The 19,790-nt window shown below is 39.1% G+C and overlaps 5 protein-coding genes across 7 annotated transcripts; 3 read left to right on the forward strand and 2 right to left on the reverse strand.

Annotated features, from left to right (window-relative positions):
* The first annotated feature begins 1,165 nt into the window (after positions 1 to 1,165).
* LOC124314051 (mucin-5AC-like) lies at positions 1,166 to 4,128 on the forward strand. Of its 2 annotated transcripts, XM_046779045.1 has the most exons (5): positions 1,166 to 1,500; positions 1,655 to 1,710; positions 1,910 to 1,983; positions 2,051 to 3,656; positions 3,740 to 4,128. In XM_046779045.1, the coding sequence occupies exons 4-5, from the start codon at positions 2,058 to 2,060 to the stop codon at positions 3,977 to 3,979; spliced, it is 1,839 nt and encodes a 612-aa protein (XP_046635001.1). In that variant the 5' UTR covers positions 1,166 to 1,500; positions 1,655 to 1,710; positions 1,910 to 1,983; positions 2,051 to 2,057; the 3' UTR covers positions 3,980 to 4,128. The 2 variants fall into 2 exon arrangements, with proteins under 2 accessions (XP_046635001.1, XP_046635000.1); XM_046779044.1 differs by lacking the exon at positions 1,655 to 1,710.
* A 654-nt stretch (positions 4,129 to 4,782) lies between these two features.
* LOC124314301 (mRNA export factor GLE1-like) lies at positions 4,783 to 11,049 on the reverse strand. The gene is made up of 12 exons (XM_046779473.1): positions 10,650 to 11,049; positions 10,396 to 10,559; positions 10,116 to 10,331; positions 9,707 to 10,057; positions 9,467 to 9,617; positions 9,129 to 9,409; positions 9,004 to 9,062; position 7,374; positions 6,831 to 7,310; positions 6,407 to 6,711; positions 6,221 to 6,342; positions 4,783 to 6,137 (listed from the first exon to the last, which is right to left on the reverse strand). The coding sequence occupies exons 1-12, from the start codon at positions 10,855 to 10,857 to the stop codon at positions 4,909 to 4,911; spliced, it is 3,567 nt and encodes a 1,188-aa protein (XP_046635429.1). The 5' UTR covers positions 10,858 to 11,049; the 3' UTR covers positions 4,783 to 4,908.
* On the forward strand, positions 7,633 to 9,002 carry LOC124314245 (rRNA N6-adenosine-methyltransferase METTL5-like). The gene is made up of 5 exons (XM_046779398.1): positions 7,633 to 7,791; positions 7,857 to 7,916; positions 7,976 to 8,022; positions 8,087 to 8,332; positions 8,397 to 9,002. The coding sequence occupies exons 4-5, from the start codon at positions 8,236 to 8,238 to the stop codon at positions 8,948 to 8,950; spliced, it is 651 nt and encodes a 216-aa protein (XP_046635354.1). The 5' UTR covers positions 7,633 to 7,791; positions 7,857 to 7,916; positions 7,976 to 8,022; positions 8,087 to 8,235; the 3' UTR covers positions 8,951 to 9,002.
* A 213-nt stretch (positions 11,050 to 11,262) lies between the features above and the next one.
* LOC124313961 (DDB1- and CUL4-associated factor 1-like) lies at positions 11,263 to 16,646 on the forward strand. Of its 2 annotated transcripts, none has more exons than XM_046778857.1 (11): positions 11,263 to 11,385; positions 11,564 to 11,685; positions 11,753 to 11,900; positions 11,976 to 12,654; positions 12,728 to 13,656; positions 13,719 to 13,967; positions 14,030 to 14,251; positions 14,314 to 14,469; positions 14,539 to 14,852; positions 14,918 to 15,804; positions 15,867 to 16,646. In XM_046778857.1, exons 2-11 carry the CDS (start codon positions 11,573 to 11,575, stop codon positions 16,583 to 16,585), a joined length of 4,416 nt encoding a protein of 1,471 aa, XP_046634813.1. In that variant the 5' UTR covers positions 11,263 to 11,385; positions 11,564 to 11,572; the 3' UTR covers positions 16,586 to 16,646. The 2 variants fall into 2 exon arrangements, with proteins under 2 accessions (XP_046634813.1, XP_046634814.1); XM_046778858.1 differs by having other exon boundaries at positions 14,921 to 15,804.
* Positions 16,637 to 18,811, reverse strand: LOC124314290. The gene is made up of 4 exons (XM_046779458.1): positions 17,195 to 18,811; positions 17,100 to 17,125; positions 16,864 to 17,013; positions 16,637 to 16,803 (listed from the first exon to the last, which is right to left on the reverse strand). The coding sequence occupies exons 1-4, from the start codon at positions 17,352 to 17,354 to the stop codon at positions 16,753 to 16,755; spliced, it is 387 nt and encodes a 128-aa protein (XP_046635414.1). The 5' UTR covers positions 17,355 to 18,811; the 3' UTR covers positions 16,637 to 16,752.
* Between the last annotated feature and the right edge of the window lie 979 nt (positions 18,812 to 19,790).

The raw sequence follows: 19,790 nt of genomic DNA on the forward strand, positions 1-19,790 counted from the left end.
GCCAGTAAATGACTCTGGTGAAGCTATATAGAGGAGAATTACTCGGTTACACTTGTTAACACGAATTGAGTGCATCTAATAAATAGTCGTTAAAATTGTTACAGATTCAACTAATAAAGCTTTTGAACACCCAAATATTAAGTGGCGTAGAAATTGTGAATTGCTGAAATATATCGTGCAACGTTTAATCTCCTGTATAGGCCCTATCATTATTTTACGAACAATACACGCACTTTTCAGAGAACAATAGGCTAACATCCGAAGATGACGGAAATGAAAGTCTAATATTAAACCATACTGCAACAGCAACACATTGCATCCGCTAACAAAAAAGACGCTCCAGGATTTAGGGTGGAGAACAATAACAAACTGAGCTATCAACAAATCCTTCTTAGGTGGTACAGAAAAAAAATGGTTTCCCTTGTTTCGTTTGTTTACTGTTACTCTGTACTTACTCCAAGAATAAATACCAAACAGGGAAGCGAGGGAGAAATGTAGGTCAGTAAGGCGCGCGTGTGCACCGATGCGGAACCTACCGGCAAAGTGAACATAATATATTCCATTCACTACTTTCTTGTCTACTTCGTAGATTCTATTCCGCATGCATCATTGCTCTCCACCCTCCTCCTTTAGCCTACTATATACACTGACAAAGCTGAGGTAATACACATCAAATAACATGAAACGAGCGCGTAACTCGTTTACCTCATTTGGCTCTTGATGTAATGTAATGTACGTATTTATATGGCGCCTTTCCATTATCTGCTCAAAGCGCCTCTATCCTAGTATTTTCTCGAAATAACAATAACTTGAAATGATGTCGAAATAACCATATAATTTTGATCGCATATACTTTAAGTCCTAATTTAAAAAAAAAAATCTCTCCAGTCACGGATACCCAGCAGCATGCAGGCTGGTTGAAATGTTGTCATAATTGTTACTCAAGCAGGCCTAATCTCTTTTTTTCCTGTCCATAGGTATGGTCTACAACCGCGATGTCCAAGAGGAGAAAATTGGGTCAACGTGCTGAAAGTGAGTCAGCCAGTTAGACTATAGCCTCCTGTTGTTATACCAGTATTTCGAGATTCAGGCGCAACTGCTGTGAGTTTCTCTTTAGACTTCCTGACGCTACACATTTTCACGGGAGAGTGCTGTTCTTATATATATTCCCTATCACACTTTTACGGTTTTCAACCTGTTGAATAGTTGAGTCTTTCGGCGCCCCGCCAAGTTCAAGGCTTCATTTGTGTTCAGACATACTGCTGGTGAGTTAGTCGTTGATTACATCCTGGCCAGTTCGGACGCAACTAAAGGTGGTTGTTGAAGTTGCTCAACCGTCTCGAAGATTGAGGGCTGTGGAAAAACGAAAACCGAGCGAGTCTACCGTCTGATATATCAGTGAAGTGTTGGTGGACCTCCGTCCGGAACACTGATGCTTGGACAGTGACAACCCGACAGACAAACTATTTCAACATCAACGAAAAACGAACTTTCCAAACGGTAAATATATCGCTAAATGTTGAGAAGTTTTAGTTATATATAACAGTATACAGAACGGCTGTGTTTGGTATCAGACTGATCGGAGCTATATCAGCACAGAGCAGAAACGGTAATGTGAATAGCTGACTGTTATTTGTTTGTTTTTTCAATGTAGCTGCTGCAATCTTATTGAAAAGCTGACTTTCTATTGGTTCCATTCGAGGGTTTCAGGTGTGTTTAACCTTTGAGTCAGAGTATACATAGATATTCTCTGCTTTTTTCTCGGTGCCTATAAGTAAGACCGTTTCATGTCTGTCTTTAGTGCTTCGTAGATTTTCACTGTAACGCTCTTTTGCTCAAACATAGCAGTCCTGAGAGCTTCTCTTACTCAGCAGTTAATTTCGTCTTTTATTTCGTTTTATATCACCAGATTGAATTTCCCAAACTGAAATTTTGTTTTGATGACCAACAATTGGACTGGACTTAAGGTGTAAAACATTCAAGGTATTTCGAAATGACGCTATTATTATTATATACCGCTTCTCGTTCTTATTTCAAACTACCGTTATAGAAGAAAAATGAGACGGGGCTTTGCAGTTTTCCTGCTTTCGATTTTCGCTATTTCGGCATTGAGTGCTGTCCCAGTTGACATACAGGTGAGTGTGGATCCTAACCTACCCGTGGCACTCTACGAAGGTCCCCAAACTTACCGCCGCGACTCCCGCGGAAGGCCCTTCAAATCCATCATTGTCACTTCCTCAAAATTATTCGGCCTCGGTAGCTCGGCTGGTAGCAATTCCGTGCGGGATAGCTCGACAACTTCTTCGACTACCTCGACGACCACAACGACCACTACGACTCCGGCTCCTCCTCCAAGACGTCCGTTGAATGTTAGCCAAAGACTGAAGCCGTTTATTGTGACGTCAAGACCATTCGGTTTTGCCAACTCTGCTAGCAACCTCGTGAGAGATAGTTCGACGACGACTACCACAACGACGACGCCTTCCCCGCTATTTGATAAAGCCGCTCCAACAATCCCTTTCTTCAGCATATCCTGTACGGTAGGCAGTTCCTGCTCGCAGATTATTTCAGCCCGTCAGACCCAAACGGCGAAGCCCACTTTCAAGCCTTACACGAAAGAAGAAATCAACAAATTCAAGGGTAGTCTAGGCTCTCGTTTTCCACCAAAGGTCACGCCCTCGACTATCAGCTCAGAACCATCGGAGATCAGCACAGCAACAACAGAAAAACCAGCAACAGAAAAGCCGAGCAGCGTATGGAGAATACGAACTACTTCGCCACCGAACCCGACAACCACCGCCATCTCTGCTTCCTCCTTATCTTCCACCACAACGACTAGACCCATTAAAAACATCCCGTCCAGTAATTGGAGTAGTAGGTGGAAGTGGCCGACCCACATCGGAAGCGTTGCGTCCGAAGATCATAAACAAGTTGAAATCGAATCTAGCAACCAGCGAGTGGAAACGGTGACATCTGAGCCGACAACTGTTGCGGTCAAGTCATCACCACAGAAAGGCGCACTTAACCATCCAACACATTTTTCCGAGTTCCCCATTCGGTCCAACACATACAGCGTGAAACCATATACTACGAGAGAAAAATATGATAGCAATAAAGACAATAGTTACCCCAAGCAAAGGCCAGAGGGAATTAATACAAAACCCCCAGTTGCAACTGGAAATAACAATTGGCTCTCTTTACTAGCCGCCTCAATGAGTGTCTTGCAAAACCAGAAGCAAAATCTGAATGCTGCGCAACGACCACAGACTCTGCAACAAACTAAAGGTCATCCTCCTGCTCTTCCTCTTTCAACGCTGTTCCCGGTGAAGACTGCTAGCAAACCTGTCAAACTACGTCCCAACCCAACTACTACCCCAGCACCCGAACAAGACAGGTGGAATTCTCCCGCTTTGACAAATACGGAAGAGGAAAATTCTTTGTCATGGCCAGAAAAGGCCTCCGGATTCACGGGATATTCCATATCATTACCCGAGAATGATCAGGATTATCACCGGCATGAAGTCATTTCCAGTAAGGGAAATAAAATTTCTCTAATCACTGGTTCCTCCACCCGGAATAAACAGGCAAACAAGCCGGTCAAGGCGTTGCAATCCTACCAAAATGCAAATAGAGCTAACCTTCCACCCGAGGTTTCGGTAATATGATTAAAGTTACATTTTAAATAAATGCCCATGTGGTTTATTCCTTATCGCGTTTCATAATTTGTTTTTCTATCTAGGTATCAAGCCATGTGATTGGATTGCGAGTCAAGCCAAAATCACTTGGGGGAGCCACTTTTATCGAACGCGTCCAAGGAGCGACCATTGAAACCGATGGGGAAAATGTGAATTTGAGTGACCTAATAATGAAGCACGATCTCCCTCCTCGCCGAGCTCGTTACTTGCCATACACACAGCGGAGCTTCGTTTCATATGACGCTAAATCCGGATGGCGGCCGGTACGCTTTCCCAACGCTTAATTATGTAACGCGGAGAAATCAAATAACTATAATTTTAATTTCACTTTCAAAACGACAAACTAATTTTACTCGTGCTTTACGCGGTGTTTTTCATTTTTAACTGTGTCTTTTTTTTTGTTTCCTGGAAATATACCCTTTCAGATCGTGAACCACAAAAGCGAAATGTCGTTGTTATTCTTTTGAACTCAATTTACAGTATTTACGGTTTCCTTCCTTGTTCCAACTGTACCTGAATTGTACTAGAATGTTGGTTGCGGGGTCTTTTAAGTACGATGAGTCCCGATGATGAATATTTCAGAAAGAAAACGGTACTTATTATACGCATTATCTCACAGCGCAATCACGAAGATCCAGGACCTGAATACTTCTAACGTTTCTGCTGTTAATAGCAATGCACAAATAACGGATTTCCCCCATTTCATTAGTTCTTTTATCTGCTGCTCACACAATTTATTGATCCGCAAACAGCAAGCCCTTTTCTATTATATCCCTTAAAGGGTAGACTGGCCTAGAAGTGAGGGGCAATTTCGCGAAACGTCCATGAAGCCAAATAAAACATCGAGGAAAAATATTATGCAGCGTGCAGCATACGTTGAATTTTCTTATGCTGAATGGCAAAATAAATCTTACTTGACCTACTACTGGCAAGCGAATATTAAGAATTTTATGAGGGGTTAAAATGGTCAAGGAAAAAATGAACAAACATGATAATATAACAAGATGTTTTCCCGAAGCGTTATTTGTTTTATACGTATTTTAAATTTTTAAAACACTTTACTAAACCGACGAAACAGATAACCATGTTACTATGAATCATTTGTATTCTTTTCTTTCTTTAGTAACGTAAGTTGGATTTAAACGGGGTATTTTAATTGGGTAACACAAAAAATGCATGATACTTTACATAAAACCATACTAGATCAATCATTCTACCAAAACCGGAGAGGAAGTTGGCCAGCAGGGGGTGGAATGCCTCCTTTAGTGATAGACTCCTGCAGAAAGTCTTCAAGTCGAGTAACTGGACCTCCTCCTGAACCTTTTGGGGTAACATTCCGGATCATTGAAAAATATTCGGTGCAGATGAGATGAAGTATTTTCTGAAATTGTTTCCCGTATTCTTTCGACATTGCATGACCGGCGACGGATAAAAATTCAACCAAAATAGCGGCAGTGATATCGTTCCGGGGTGACAGGTTGAGTAAGGAGGCCAAGTATCTCCAGGCATGTTCCAATCCATGAGGGTGAGGTTGATTGCGCCGCGGTAAACTGATCAGAATGGCAGCATACAGACGAACGACGCCAGACATTCTTTTGAGATATGCTGGTTGTTGCTCCACTTTACCATTACTATACCTATAGCCTAAAGATTTGTAGTAATCTTCATTGCTTTGACCCTCTTGCTGTGGGGCATAGTAGGGGACAAGGTAAGGACACTGCCGGTAGAAATGAGCAAGGACCAATCGACCAAAAATAGGAAATTCTATCCAGAGTTCGGTAATTACAGCAGCAATTGGGAAGGCTGCCTTTGGATTAACGTTCACTTGATCTTCTCCTTGTGAAACCATTCTTCTTGCCAGCAAATTTGTACAGTACTCAAGTCCTCCTGGATGTTCTGTAGCTCTAACCACTCTTGATCCAACATTCACAGCATTACCTCTCAGGAGGCTTGCGAGTCTGTCTAACTTATCTTGTAAGTGTTGTCCAGATAGATCTGATATTTCGTTGAGAGGGTGAAGGACGGCCTTTTGCAACTCAAATCGTAATGCCTTTAGTGACAAATCATTGGTAAAAGCGGCGGCACTGGATTCGTATTGGCTGAGTTCTGACTGTAGTTGCGAATAAAGTAACAAATCTTCTCTCTGAACGAAATTGAGGTCTTCATATCCTTCGTCAGTCTCATTAGTCTTCTTTTCAGAATGATTATTGGAATCGTTTTGCTGTTCCTGCTTGACTGCAGGAGCAGGTACAGTGGACTGGGCCTGACGTTTAGCCAACATAACTTTCTCGTGAACAGCAGCATTATTCTTTGAAATATCTTCTTTAATTACTTCAGAAAGGTCTTCTATTTGTTGAACGATATTTTCACTACGAGTCGCATTAATGAGTGGATCGGCATTATTTGCGGTGTTTGCCACCACCTGAAACTGATTTTTTAAAGCTATAGAAAAGAAGAAAAATTAATAAATAACAAATAAAATAAAATTTTAATACAAGAAGATGATGGAATCACAAATAGCTTACCAGTTACTCGATCGATTTTCATTTGAATTGTCTGAAGAAACGATTCCTTATTCAGACACGAAATTATTGATTCATCAAGAGACTTTAACATTAATTCCAACTTTTCAGAGCAAATTCCTTTGCTGTAACAAGAAATCATAATTGTTACTGAAAAATTTAAAAACGATAATGACGAGATAAAGTTACCGTCTTTGAGCTTCGACTATTTGCAATTCTAGTGTTTTCTTCTTTAGATCTTCTTGCAATTCTTTTTCCTGAATAGACTGCACTTCTCTAAGTTTTTTATCTATTTGGTCTTCTTTCTGTTGAATACGTAGTCTCGCTTCGTTTTGAAGGCGTTGTATGGTCATTTCGACATCTATCTGGGACTCTGTTTTTGGCACCAATCTTTCCTCCAATTCTTGTTTTTTTCGCAAACATTCTTCATCATCATTTCGTCGGGAAGACTCTTTGAAGTCTTCCATTTTTTTCATGAAGCTAGATGCCACAGACTGAAAGTTAAAATACATAAATAATTAGTACACACATTTATCATTAAAAGATGAAGTATTGAATGCTTGCATTAAAGCTTCTAAAGTAAAACAACATATATAGAGAAGTTTAAGCTTACTGAACGTTGTGCCTCCTTCAATTCAAACAGCTGCATGATCATGTGATTACTCAGGTTATAGACTGGCGTAGTTTCATCCAACTGGTTGGTATTACGCATCAATAAAAGTTCCTGTTGCCATTTAAACTGGTTTATTCTTTTTTCAGTATGTTGTACTGGAAAGTCCATAAAAAAGCTTGATCTATTATTTAAGCTCAGAGATGAATGGTGTAAAGTTGGCTGATGTGGAAATTGCTGACTGTCAACAGATTTTTCTGGAAAATCCACGGGGTTCCGACTAAAGATATCCTCAGACAGGAGAACGCCGGATTTACTGTTTGATGTCGATTGATTGATGGGTAGCAAAGGAACACGATCGTAAACTATTCGTCCCTTCGGTGTCCTACTTAACGATGCGACAGTTTCTCTCAAAGGAGATTCAGCCATTCCATGTTCGTTATTGTCATTCATTTCTGAACAAGAGTCACACACAAATATCGACTTTAAAAATTGTAAAAAGCTTCGTATGCCCGTTCGCATTTGAAAAAATTACTCTGACAGGACCCTACAAGTATTCCTCCTATTTGAAATGAAAATTGTCGTCTGCACTGCAAATGAAGGCGTTGCGCCGTTGCCTTATACAGTATCGTTTGAAATAGTCGTTGAAACTTGAAAATTGAAATAGTGAGAAATTTTTATGAATTTTTATTTAAATTTATTGCAATATAATTAAAAAGAAAAAGAAAGGTGAACGTCGCAAACGGCAAACCGCCAAGTCGCCAACGAGCCAGCCTGGTTTTAAGTGGTTTGGCAACAGAGCAGCACAGCGACAGATTCTTTTTTTTTTTCAATAAACAAGCGAGCGAAACAAGTAATTTGTCAATTGTCATTTAAGCTTTAGCGTTTACACTTTACACGCTATTTCTTATTTTTTTTAAACGGTAGAAGATAATGACGTTTCAACCTCCTGCAACTCGTCAAGGTATTTCAATTATAAAGCAAAATATTTTGACAGCAATAGCCTAATAAGCTCTTTCGTCTACCAAGATCAAAGCCGTAAAGTCCTAGAAGAAGTTCAACTGCAAAAGAAAATATTGTTGAAACAAGGTATTTTTAAAAATTCATAATAAAAAACTAGTAGTAACCTTTTTTTTCTTTTCATTTAGGTGCAGCTGTCACTCTGAATCCTGCTCCAGTTTCAACTGCTATACCTGTAAGTAACTATATTAGTGCAAAGATTTTGTTTTCACATTCTGATTTTAAAATTGTGTTCACAGAGTACATCTGATTCACTTAACCCAGCAATACGCCATGCATTAACTCAAGCCCAAACTTCTTCGTTTGGATATTTTGTGGCACAAGATTCATCTTTTGGAAACTTTATCTTGCCAGTGATTCCCAGACTTGAACCATCAAAATAAATAGAATGGCAAAATTAATGAAAAGAAAAGAGTTGGAGCAGCATCTTCAAGAACTAGATGGATTTTCAAAGCCAAAAATCCTTCTTGAGCAATATGAAACAAGTATTATTTTAGTAACAAGTATTATTATTAATATTATTTACTTTACTTAGTTTTATATTTAAAGGAGCTCACATTGCTGCTTGCATGCTGCACACCATTGAAAGTGCCTATGGAGATCTGTATCAGAAAACTGTGCTTGATTTGGGGTGTGGGTGCAGTGTTTTAGGAATTGGATCAGTGTTATTGGGAGCCTTGTATGTTTTAGGAGTGGATATTGATGAAGAAGCATTGCAAATTTCAACATCTAACATAAGTCAATTCGAACTAAGTGAAATCAATTTACTTCAAGCAGATGTGAAGCTTTTACCTCAAATGTTGGAAGGGACCAAAAAATTTGACACAGTCATTATGAATCCCCCTTTTGGAACCAAGCATAACAAGGGATTAGATTCATTATTTTTAGAGATTGGACTTCAATGCCTCAACGAAAAAGGCGTATTGTATTCTCTACACAAGTCTTCGACACGAGACTATTTTCATCGAAAAGCCCCTGGCTGGAAAGTGGACGCCCGTGTTTTGGCCGAGCTCCGTTACGATTTACCAGCAACATATAAATTTCACAACAAATCATCAGTAGACATAGAAGTGGATTTTTGGAGGTTTGAAAAGAAAAATTAATTTGTATTTCAATCAATCGAGAGAAGGAAATAAAATAAAAGATAGGCAATCACATGCGATTTTTTATCTTCTTCAACATGTTGTTCTGTTCGAGGGCCGCTTTTCTCTTTCGCTATAAGAGAGAAAATATATGGGTTTCGATTATTGTTTTGCTGAGTTGATTTTTTTTAAAGCATACCATAGGTGTAGCAGCAGAGCCAACAACGTCAATAACTTCAGACAAGGCCTTGGGCCGGGCTGATACGTCTTCTGCTGGGATTGCTGGATCATTATTGGAAAGCAATGAGGCTGGGATCTCTAGTGTTTTTCCAGGAGCTAAAGCTTCATATTGATGTCGTAAAGCTTGTAATTCGTATTCACAAGTTGAGAGACCTAGTTTCAGTTCGTACAAAAGGACTAAATCGCTTCGAAGCTCGTTAAAGTTCTGGCAAATCTCTTCGGTTGGCATTGGATTTAATTCTAAAACAATGCATAAAATATTAATATGCAAATTTTAATATGAAATGTGTGTCGTACCCAAGCCCAGTTCTGTTAGCATTTGTTCTATAGCTTTGGATTTTTTCTGGCCCACACTAGGCGGCAACTTCATCCGCTGTGAGCGTAAAAATACACCACTGGCTTTAAACTCCGGAAACTTAATTCCGCTATTAGGTGTCTCCACGGAGGGCTGCTCATTAAATTTCATGAAAAATTTCATCATTTAATGAGTTAAACAAAGATAAACTATTATAAAAAAAAAAAATAAAGCTTGGTTACCAGGAGCTCAAGTTTTGCTTTAGGTGTAGCAAATGGGGTATTTTTCTTTCGAATTTGTTGTTTTTTGTCGGGAGGTGTGCCTCGATGGGTTGCAGGGGAATGGTCTGCCGCAGCAGCAGTAGCTGAACCTCCGCTGTCCGCAGCAGTTATCAATTTCTGGAGATCTTGTGTTTTTCGTTCTCGATCTTTCTTGCGGGCTTCGATTTTCCTCAACTCTTGGAGTAGATTAGCTTCTTCCTCGACTTGTTCTGACGTACGTTCGAATAGCCTTTTTAACTGCTCTTTACGACGTTTTTCATTGTCGGCATCGTAAGCAATATTCTTTGGCTCTGGTCCTGTTGTATGCCTTGCCTAAAAAAAATATACAGTTATTTTTTTACTAGGTAACACAGACACAAATATCCTTTACCTTGTTTAATATGTTGCAGATATCATAATATCTCTCCTTCAAGTCTTCGATTGACCTTTTTGAGAATCGTGTACTATCCCAGCGGTCCTGAATAACGGTGAAACGAAGATCAAATTGCCGACAGAGGTCAAACAAATGATCTGTTTCTTGCTTTGTCCAATTATCAAGTTGTAGTAATTGATATTCTTGATCAGTGTAAGAAAATATATGGACTTGCTAAAAAAAAATTATTTTTACATAAAAGAAATTTTCAAATGAATTTAAAAAGATGGAAATCAACCTTGTTAAATTTGGCAAATGGATACTCTTTCCCTTCATCTGCAGCTCTACGCCAATGGTGAAATACAGCTCCATCTTTCCGTGCTGGGTTAGTAAAGGGCATCCACTTCCAAGGTCTCACTTTGCGGACACCTAAATGAGCTTTTGCTTGCTTGTATCCTTTACCTGATTGGAAATATTTATGAAATCTTTGGCATACAAATATTTCTTTCCCTTACTGGAAGCACACAAATTGCAGACAGACAAAGTTGTTACCTGTGTCAGTTGGAAATAGAGGAGCTGCATCTTTACTATCATTGACCAAAAGATTGAAAAGTTCTCGTGCCATTCCCTCAGGTTTACGTAAAACTTCATTTTTTGGTTTGTATTTAGGTTTCGGTTTTTGCGTTCCCATAATACTTTCTTTCGTCACTTCTGGAGTTCCCGGTCTCCCTAGCTCCAAGATATCCAAAACATCAGCCATTTTTACTTTATTCGTCTTATGCCCGACGTTTTGATCCGACACGTGTCAACACTTACGACAAGAATGTGAGTAACTTTCAAAGTTCAAACCACAAAATATTTGAAGAAAATGTCACATAACAATCGTAAAAAAAAACGTCCACAAAGATTCACAAAAACTACGACAAGCAGACACAGTTTTTTAAGCACGCTAGGTAACCATAAGAAAACGTATTGTTGTCAAGTTTATTGAAAAATCCAGTTGTGAGAAATATCATTCAATTTGTAATATGAAAATTTTCTAGAAATTTTAAAAATATTTTAGCTATAATTTTATCATTTAAATCTGTATTCTGGAGGTCTAACTTCCTCAAACAAGCAAACAATGGAATTCGCAAGAATTTTCCAAAATATTAATCTGACAACGTTTTTTTCTCAAGTCTGCACATAGAAATTACACAGAACGTGGTGCACACTTTTGCAGCAATTTCAAAGAAACTTAATTTTAATAAGGGAAGTTGTAGTTTCAGATAGTCGTAACAGTTCGAAGGTGAGTTCTTGTTGTTTATAATGCAATAGTTTTTTTTTACTTCTGGTGATGATTTGTGTGACCCATTGAAGTTATTCTACTCGTGTTGTGAAATTGTGATTCGGTTCCAAAAACGTCCTTTTGTGTTTCATTTTGGCGTCGATAAGTTTCGGCTAATTTGTTCTTATTTACATTTAAGTCATCCAGTATGGCGAACGACACCGTAAATCTGACTGAAATGTCAGATGTCAGTGCGATTTTGAGGTTATTTGAGGAACATCATGTAGCACCAACATTTGATCCTGTTCCATATCTTTCTAGGTTTGTGTTATTTGTTTTCTTGCGATATTTTTTAAAATTCTAAATCATGTTAATTTCTGTTTTCAAGACTGGCTGAACTTCTGGAAACAGAAACTGAAAATTACCTAAAAATGGATCCAGATCCTTTTGATGATCGTAACCCTTCTAGGAATCCAAATTGCAGCTTTGGACACATGCTTAAAATCATATTCAAGAAGGAAATTTTTATGCAAAAAGTATTATTTTCATTTACTTGGCCTTGATCTTCATTCTAAATTGTAAATGCTATTTTTTCATTTTCTTAATATTAGTTAGTTGGAGACTATTTACGTGACACTTACTGGACCAGATTAGGCATTTCTACCAGAGATTCAAGAGAACTCAATACAGCTGCAGCTCGTCTTGTTCTAGATTTAATGCCAGGCTTAGAAGTATCTGTGGTGTTTCAAGACACAGAAGGATTGATCAACAGACTTTTTAGTTGGGCAGAAAAAGGTCCAGAACCACTTCAAAGCTACGCTACTGGTTTGCTAGCTGCTGCGATGGAACTACAAGACTTGGCTGCTAACTTTCGTGAGTTAAACGCTCATCTAGCACCGTTAATGTTGAAAAGGTTATGGGAAATCCAAAAGAGATGTGCCGAAGAAAAGAAAAATGACGAACTCGGAAAAATCAAAAGATTTTCAAAATTTTCAAGCGACCAACCGAGTACCTCGAGCAAAACCCCAAAGAATACGGCGAGTAGTAAGAGTCGAGCATCTTCCAGTTCAAAGGTCCCAAAGGATGAAGATGCTGAATTAATGCCTGGACCAGAACCGGCCGATGGAGCCTCCGATAAAGGAAAATTGCCAAAGAATAACAAAGTAAAGAAATTTCAAGGCAGGATTAAAGGTTCCAAAGAGAGAAAAAGTGGAAATGCATCTCTGAATGGATCAGCTATGAATGATTCTAGCAACTCTTCTTGGGCCGAAATGGAATCATACGTCATCGGTAAAAGATTATTCTCCATGCAACAAGTGTGTCTGTAAAGTTAAAAAACTAACACTTCTTACTTTATTTATAGGAACGTATCAAATGCATCCATTGACGGACTCAACTCGGCAAATCTTAATCTTGCGATATTTAACACCCATGGGTGAATATCAAGAGTTACTAGTTCACATGTTCGAGCAAAAGGCGCTCGACCTCATTCTTAACTACATCGACTTTGACGAGACCCAAGATTCGCGTTTATCGTTCGAAGCACTTAAATATCTCGGAGCACTGCTTTGTCACAAAAAATTTGCCATCGAGTTTATCCATCATCAGGGATTGCATCGCTTACTTGAAATTCCGCGGCCGAGCATTGCTGCAACTGGAGTTGCCATGTGTCTTTATTACATTGCGTATTGCGAAGATGCCATGGAGCGAGTCTGTCTCTTACCAGATCACGTCATTCAAGAGTTAGTCCGATATGCTCTTTGGCTACTGGAGTGTTCGCACGAATCTGGACGTTGTCACGCTACCATGTTCTTTGGGACATCGTTTCAGTTCCGCATTATTTTGGAGCAGTTTGACGCCCAGGATGGTCTTCGCCGGTTGTACAATATGATCAGCACTTTGTCAATACTTTCAATGGAAGATGCAAGTGATTTGTTGGATGATGACGAATCTCATGCTGCACGCCAAACCGTTCGACACGTCTGTGCGGCGCTTAAACGATACTTTGAAATTCATCTGGCTGGGAAAGTTGAACATCTTCAACGGATCAGAGTTCGTGAAATGGGTGGTTCTCCCCATCCGTCAACACCTCCCTACAAAGCAATCAAGCTTAATGCAGATCAAATTATCGATCTAATCACCACTGCTCAAGAACTGCTTCCGTTTCGGGCAAGTTGGTCACCCGTCAATGAATTTGTTAGCCTCGGGGGTATCCCTCTGCTTCTACAAGTTATTGCAATATCCTACCTATGGAATTTTACTGGACGTGCCGAGACTGTTCGCAGCGCTTTGGTAAAGAAATTTAATATATTCTTAAAGTTAAATTATTAAATATTTTTTATTTTATTTTGCAGGATGTTTTAGCCGTTTGTTCTGTTTCTTTCAGAGTTCAGATGCTATTTTGTGATCGTATTCAAATTCCGGATGACGCTAATGCTGTAGGCATCAATATTCTACTTGGTGCAGCTGAAGGAGACATTGTAGCTGACCCCGAAGTTCAGCGTGCCGCTCTTTGCGTACTCATTCACTGCGTTTGTGCTCCCGTCCATCGAGTTGGAGGTTCTGTCGGTAGATTTAATGGCAGTGCCAAAAGACGCAGCGTGGTAATTTCAATGATATTTTCTTATTGTAGAATTTATGTATTTACACATTGTGTTTTGTATAGGCTAGTCGAACGAGCGAAGAGGTTCTCAACCAAGTTTGGGAGTGTGTACGATCCCACAATGGAATCATGGTGTTAATGGACCTTCTATCTGTTAAAACACCCATTACGGATGCTGACTCGATTCGCGCTTTAGCCTGTAAGGCTTTGTTAGGTCTTGCACGCAGCGAAAATGCTCGCCAAATCATGGGTAAACTACCCTTGTTCACCAGCGGCCAATTGCAGGTAAATCTTTAAAAAATAATTTTTTGTTTTGTAAATTGATATTAACCCAAATTCTGTCTCAGGTTCTCATGAGAGAACCAGTGTTGCAAGATAAACGTCAAGAGCACGTCAAGTTCCAGAAATTTGGATTGGAATTGTTGGAACAAGTCTCCGGTCGAATTAAGTCCAATGTCAACGAATTTGAGTTATCCTTAGCCAAGATACACAAAGCAGATGTGGTATGAAAAATAATTATAATAAAGAAAAGTTTCCGTTTTTCAAGTATTTGAAATGTCGTGCTCCATCAGGTTGCACAGACGCGTATCCAGTTTAACGAAAAGCAGTTACTGCAGTTGATCCACCAGCATCTGTTAAGCAAGAACATGGTTGAATCTGCTTCAATATTAATGAAAGAAGCTGGACTCCCTCCACTTCCTCTAAAGCAAGCCAGCTCTAACTTCCCGCCTTATCGAGCTACCGGAAATACTCCCTCTACTCCAAGCAGGACCGGACGTGTTAACTCACAAGGAGCTGTAGCACTTCCTAGTACTCCAGTTGCAGTCCCCTCGACATCCACACCGACGCAACAAATGGGAATAATTAAAGTGAATTTGTCTAGCAGGTAAAAAGAGTTATAAAAATGAAATATCTATTTTTTGTTTACTTATTTCACTTTTTTGCGTATAGTAGGCGTTTGAGACCAGGAATGCCTTCACCTGGCCCTCAACCGGGTGTTAATTCTCAGCACAGGGCTTTGCAAAAAGTCACTAACTGGGATTCGCCAACCACTATGAACAAATCACTCGGAGCTGCTAACGTCAGTACTGGTGAAACATCTCGTGGCGTGTCGTTAGACGCAATTGTCACTGAGTACTTGATGAATCAGCATGCTCTGTGTAAGACACCGATGGTGACTTGTCCACAGTTTGACCTTTTCCAACCCCACAAATGTCCAGATGCTAAATCAAAGAACACGGCTCCAGCAAACTTCGCATTAAGAGTTCAAAAGCGAGCCATCCATCCTCGGTTTGGTGGTCTCGATGGAGCCAGAATGGACCGCAAATTGGTTTACTCTCGCTTCCGACCTGTTAGAACGTTTCGTAATGACTCTGAAACGTTTACTTGCTGCGCTTTTTCACCGTGTGAGCAATTTCTTATGATCGGGAACCAAACGGGCGAGTTGAAGCTATACAATGTCAACACAGCTGTAGAAGAAGCAACATACCAATGCCATGAAAACTATCTTTTCAACATTGAACCAAACTGGACTGGTGACCTTTTACTAACGTCAGGAATGTACCGACCCCCTTATTCATGCCTGTGGGCTGTCGGTGACTTTTTCGACATGAAGTACTCCTTTGAGGAGGAAGAATACGTCGAATTTAGTAAGACAGTTCAAGATAAAATTGTTGGGACTAAAGGCGAAACTGCCACTGTATATGATGTGGCCACTGGTAAGAAATTGTTAAGCCTTACTCCCACAACGTCCAACAACTATTCAAAGAACCGTGCCACCTTTCATCCTAGCGATGAGTTGATTCTTTCTGACGGTGTTTTATGGGACGCCGTATCAGGTAACTATTCTATTTTATATGCGTATCGAGCTGTTGTTCAATCCTATTTATCCATAATCTAGGGACACAAATTCACAAGTTTGATAAGCTTAATCAGTCGCTTAGTGGAACTTTTCATCCCAACGGATTGGAAATCATCTCAAGTTCAGAAGTTTGGGACATCAGAACATATCATTTACTACGAACCGTTCCAACCCTTGATCAGTGTCAAGTCACATTTTCAGCTTCCGGTGACGTCATTTACGCAGTTCATTTGGAAGAAGAGAGTAGAGAAGAACCGATGTACGATTCCTCTTTCAAGACATTAGACGCCGGCGATTACTCCTCTATTGCTACGATCGACGTCAAACGGTGTATCTATGGACTGTGTTCCAACAAATATGACACACAAATAGCCGTTGTGGAGAACTCGAGAGAGTTTAACACTCCAAGCGAATCGATCGTCCGGCTGTACGACGTGGGCAGGCTACGTGATGATGAAGACGTCGGATCAGAAGTGGAGGAAGAGGAAGGAGATGACGATGGAGGTGCATCTGAAAATTCGGACGACGATTTAGAAATGCTTGATGAACTGGTTAACGGCGGAGGTGATGAAGATGGTATCGACGTGGATATTGATTCTAGCGATTCATCGGACGACGGACAATTTGGTGATTCAGACGATGATGACGACGACGATGATGATGACTCCAATTCATATTTTGGTTCCTCAGATGAATTCGATGAGGAACTGTTTTCTTTGAACGCTGACAGTAACAGCAGTGGTAGTAGTTCAACGTGAGCAGAGCACAAGTCATTCTGGGTTGTAAGCTTCTAACTAATACATTGTCTATTGTTTTCAATCACAATTGTATTTTGGCTTCTTAAAAATTTGATTTCAGAAGGCTGAATCACAATACTTGTTCTAGTTCTATTTCATCACATTTAAACATGGTCATTCAGCTAGGCCTATTTCCCACCCCTTTCTAACTGGAGTCTGGCTTGGTTTCCACGATTAGGCTGCACCAACAAGAAAAAAGTTAGATACTAATCTATGTGTAATTAATGCATCATCCTTACCTTAACAATGTTTGCATGTCTGGCCAATTCTTCATCCATGAGCTGAGACTCCCATTCATTGCCACTTTCTTCGTGTTCCACAGAGTAATATACTGGAGCAAATTGACGTCTTGCTTGTTTTGTGGTTCTTCTTCTGATTATAATGAAGATCTGTATAAAACATTATATCAAAATTGTCAATACAGTACAATACATATATTATTGGTCAGCGTTTGCCTTTCAAAATTTAAACTTACAATAGCTGCCACGGCAAGAAGGAGACCTAAAAACCAATAATTAAACAAAAAAATTATACACACATTTTCTTTATTATTTTTGTTTTCTTAATTACCAATAATAACCAACGGTATTAGAACAACGCTAACGGTGTCGTCGTGCTCTGCAGATGGGCCTGAGTTTTGATCTAGAGAACTTTCCGTACTGTTTCCAGCATCAATAATTGTAGAATTTTCGTTCGTTAAAACGAAGCTGCCATTATTCGTCTGATCCATGGTTCAGTAGTACACTTGAAATAAATGTGTTCACCAGTTCCTTCTTCGAAATAAGAGAAAAGAAAGTGAACCAACAGTTGTTGTAAGTTCGTGTTGTTATTTATCATTGCATACGCCATCTCGTAGCTGAAACACGTACACAGTTTGTTTCATTTTGCATGCTTTACAGAGTTAGTTGCGTTAGTTTAAAAAAAACGTTAATGCAAACAAATTTGAATAATTAACAATGATAATTAGTTATGAACTCAGTAACAAACCAGAATAATAAATGAAAATGAATAATAATGAGGCTGAGGCCCACATCCAATGAGTCATGCAATGAAGAAATGATCATGAATCAGTGATGACGAAATTTCTTCTTCAGATTTCAAGCTCCACGTCTCCACCCAGCACTGTCAATCTTGGTTACATTTTTATCTTAAGTACTTTTTAGTAACTCAATGCGATCTTTGTTTGATAAAGTCAATAAATGTAAAGACAGCAACCCTGACACTAATGTGTTAATAATTGTGGAATGCCAGCCCAGCTCAAATCTCCGCGTGGAGTTAATTTATTATGGCGGGTTTCGTCTAATAAAAATAATCTGGGTTTTTTTAAATTAAATCTTAAATGTTTTCTTGCCTGTAGGGGGGCATAGTAAAATTGTTGATACGAACTATTTTATGCTAAAATAATCGCGATCCGTTCGGCGGATGTCGAGCGGTTGCGATAAACCCACTTTTATCGCTTTCGCGGTTAAAATTTAGTGAAGGGGTCGATTTTTAGACAGCTAAAAGAAAAGCGTCGTCTGCTTTTTTTGTTTTGTTTATCAAATGAGATGAAGTTTACGGTAAGAAAGCAATTAACGGAAGGATGACATTCGAAATGCAGCTGAAGCCTGAAGGTAAAAATCAATTTGATTGAATATATTGCTTTAGTATTTGTTTTAATGTTTTACAATCAATCCGGAAAGCCAATGTGTTGATTTGTAAAAAGATGTTGGTAAAGACAAAATTTCCTATTTGCTCTTTGCTTTTATAGAGATTAAATTTAAAACATTTCGAGTTTCACAATCATTTTTACCAATCTTAAGTTGTGAAACCAAGATAAGTTGCTTGTCAGCAAATCATTCCAGTACTACTGTTTCTGTAGTAAAAGCACAAGTTTATGTGGAAAACAATAACGTTGATGGCTTGATGATAAGAAAACATGGTAAACATACAATTTTCATATTTTCTTGCAAGTTTTACCATGGTCTATTAGTCAAAAGACCATGATTTTACTTTGCAAATCTGTCTATAGTTGTAATTTTAAACATTTTTAATTTTTTAAAGAAACAACATTGTAATCATTTTCTGACAAACCAACTATCACAATTTAGATACCTGTGTTCACAATTAACTTAAATTTTTTAAAGCAATTGGCAATTAGAAAATTTTATGATCAAACTCAAGAGGAACCTGCCGCCACACCGGCACCTCTTGGTTCCGATAGAGTCATGTTTTCAACTAAGATGGAATCGAAACTATATTAGATTAAATGCGATGATTTACTGACACTGTAACACATTAAAGAGACAAAATGAAAAACAAAATCAGTATCAGGCAGGGTATCAGGGAACGAGATATTTCAGTGAAAATTCAAGGACACATGTGTAATTCTTCCAAAACAAGTAACGCTGATGCAAAATATTGCTGACTCTAATCAGTTGCAAGTCATAAAATCACACTCGCTACATAGTCTGATTTTTTTATGCTTTCAGAAAATTGCCTTCTTTAGAATATCGCCGCCCTACATCAATCTGTTAGATCATAAGAGTTTCAAAATTTCATATGGTGAAACAGTTTAATAGGATTTTTTTTAGAAATTAAATTTTAAGAAATTATATAAAAGGAGGGGGAAATGTACATGTCAGTTGCCCTTTTCTATAGATTAATAGAAATCTTGTGTAATAACCCAAAGAATGATAAAATACCGCTTAGTCATCGAATCTCTTTGTCAAATATTTCGGTTCAACAACCGGACATTGTCAGAAGACGAGTGTTGTCCGATGTGTTCAAAGTGCGCCATTCGACCTCCGACAAATTGTGGACTATTGCAAAAAAAGAAACAGGGTATGGAAAGAGAGAAACACTATAGCGGAAAGGCTTCCATAGTGGAGAGAAAAAAAAAACTTGTTGGCGCAATGTTGTAGAGCGAGTAGCTGAAAAACGAAATGCGATCTGCGATAATGTAGACCGGAAATTAGCTGTTTTTCACAACATGATTCTCCATCAGCGATACAAGTATACAGAGAGGCAACTGAGACTCGATTGCATTTTCAGGTCATGTGATTTCGACGCACATACTCCGCTGCAAGCAGCGTAATTGGAGCTCGATAGAGAAATGAGAAAAATATGCGCGGGAATTCAATTAATGGCGATTTTCATCTATACGATTTTTGCTGGTTTATTCGAT

The sequence above is a fragment of the Daphnia pulicaria genome, chromosome 10, assembly GCF_021234035.1.
Source record: "Daphnia pulicaria isolate SC F1-1A chromosome 10, SC_F0-13Bv2, whole genome shotgun sequence".
In the NCBI taxonomy this organism is placed as follows: Eukaryota; Metazoa; Arthropoda; class Branchiopoda; order Diplostraca; family Daphniidae; genus Daphnia; species Daphnia pulicaria.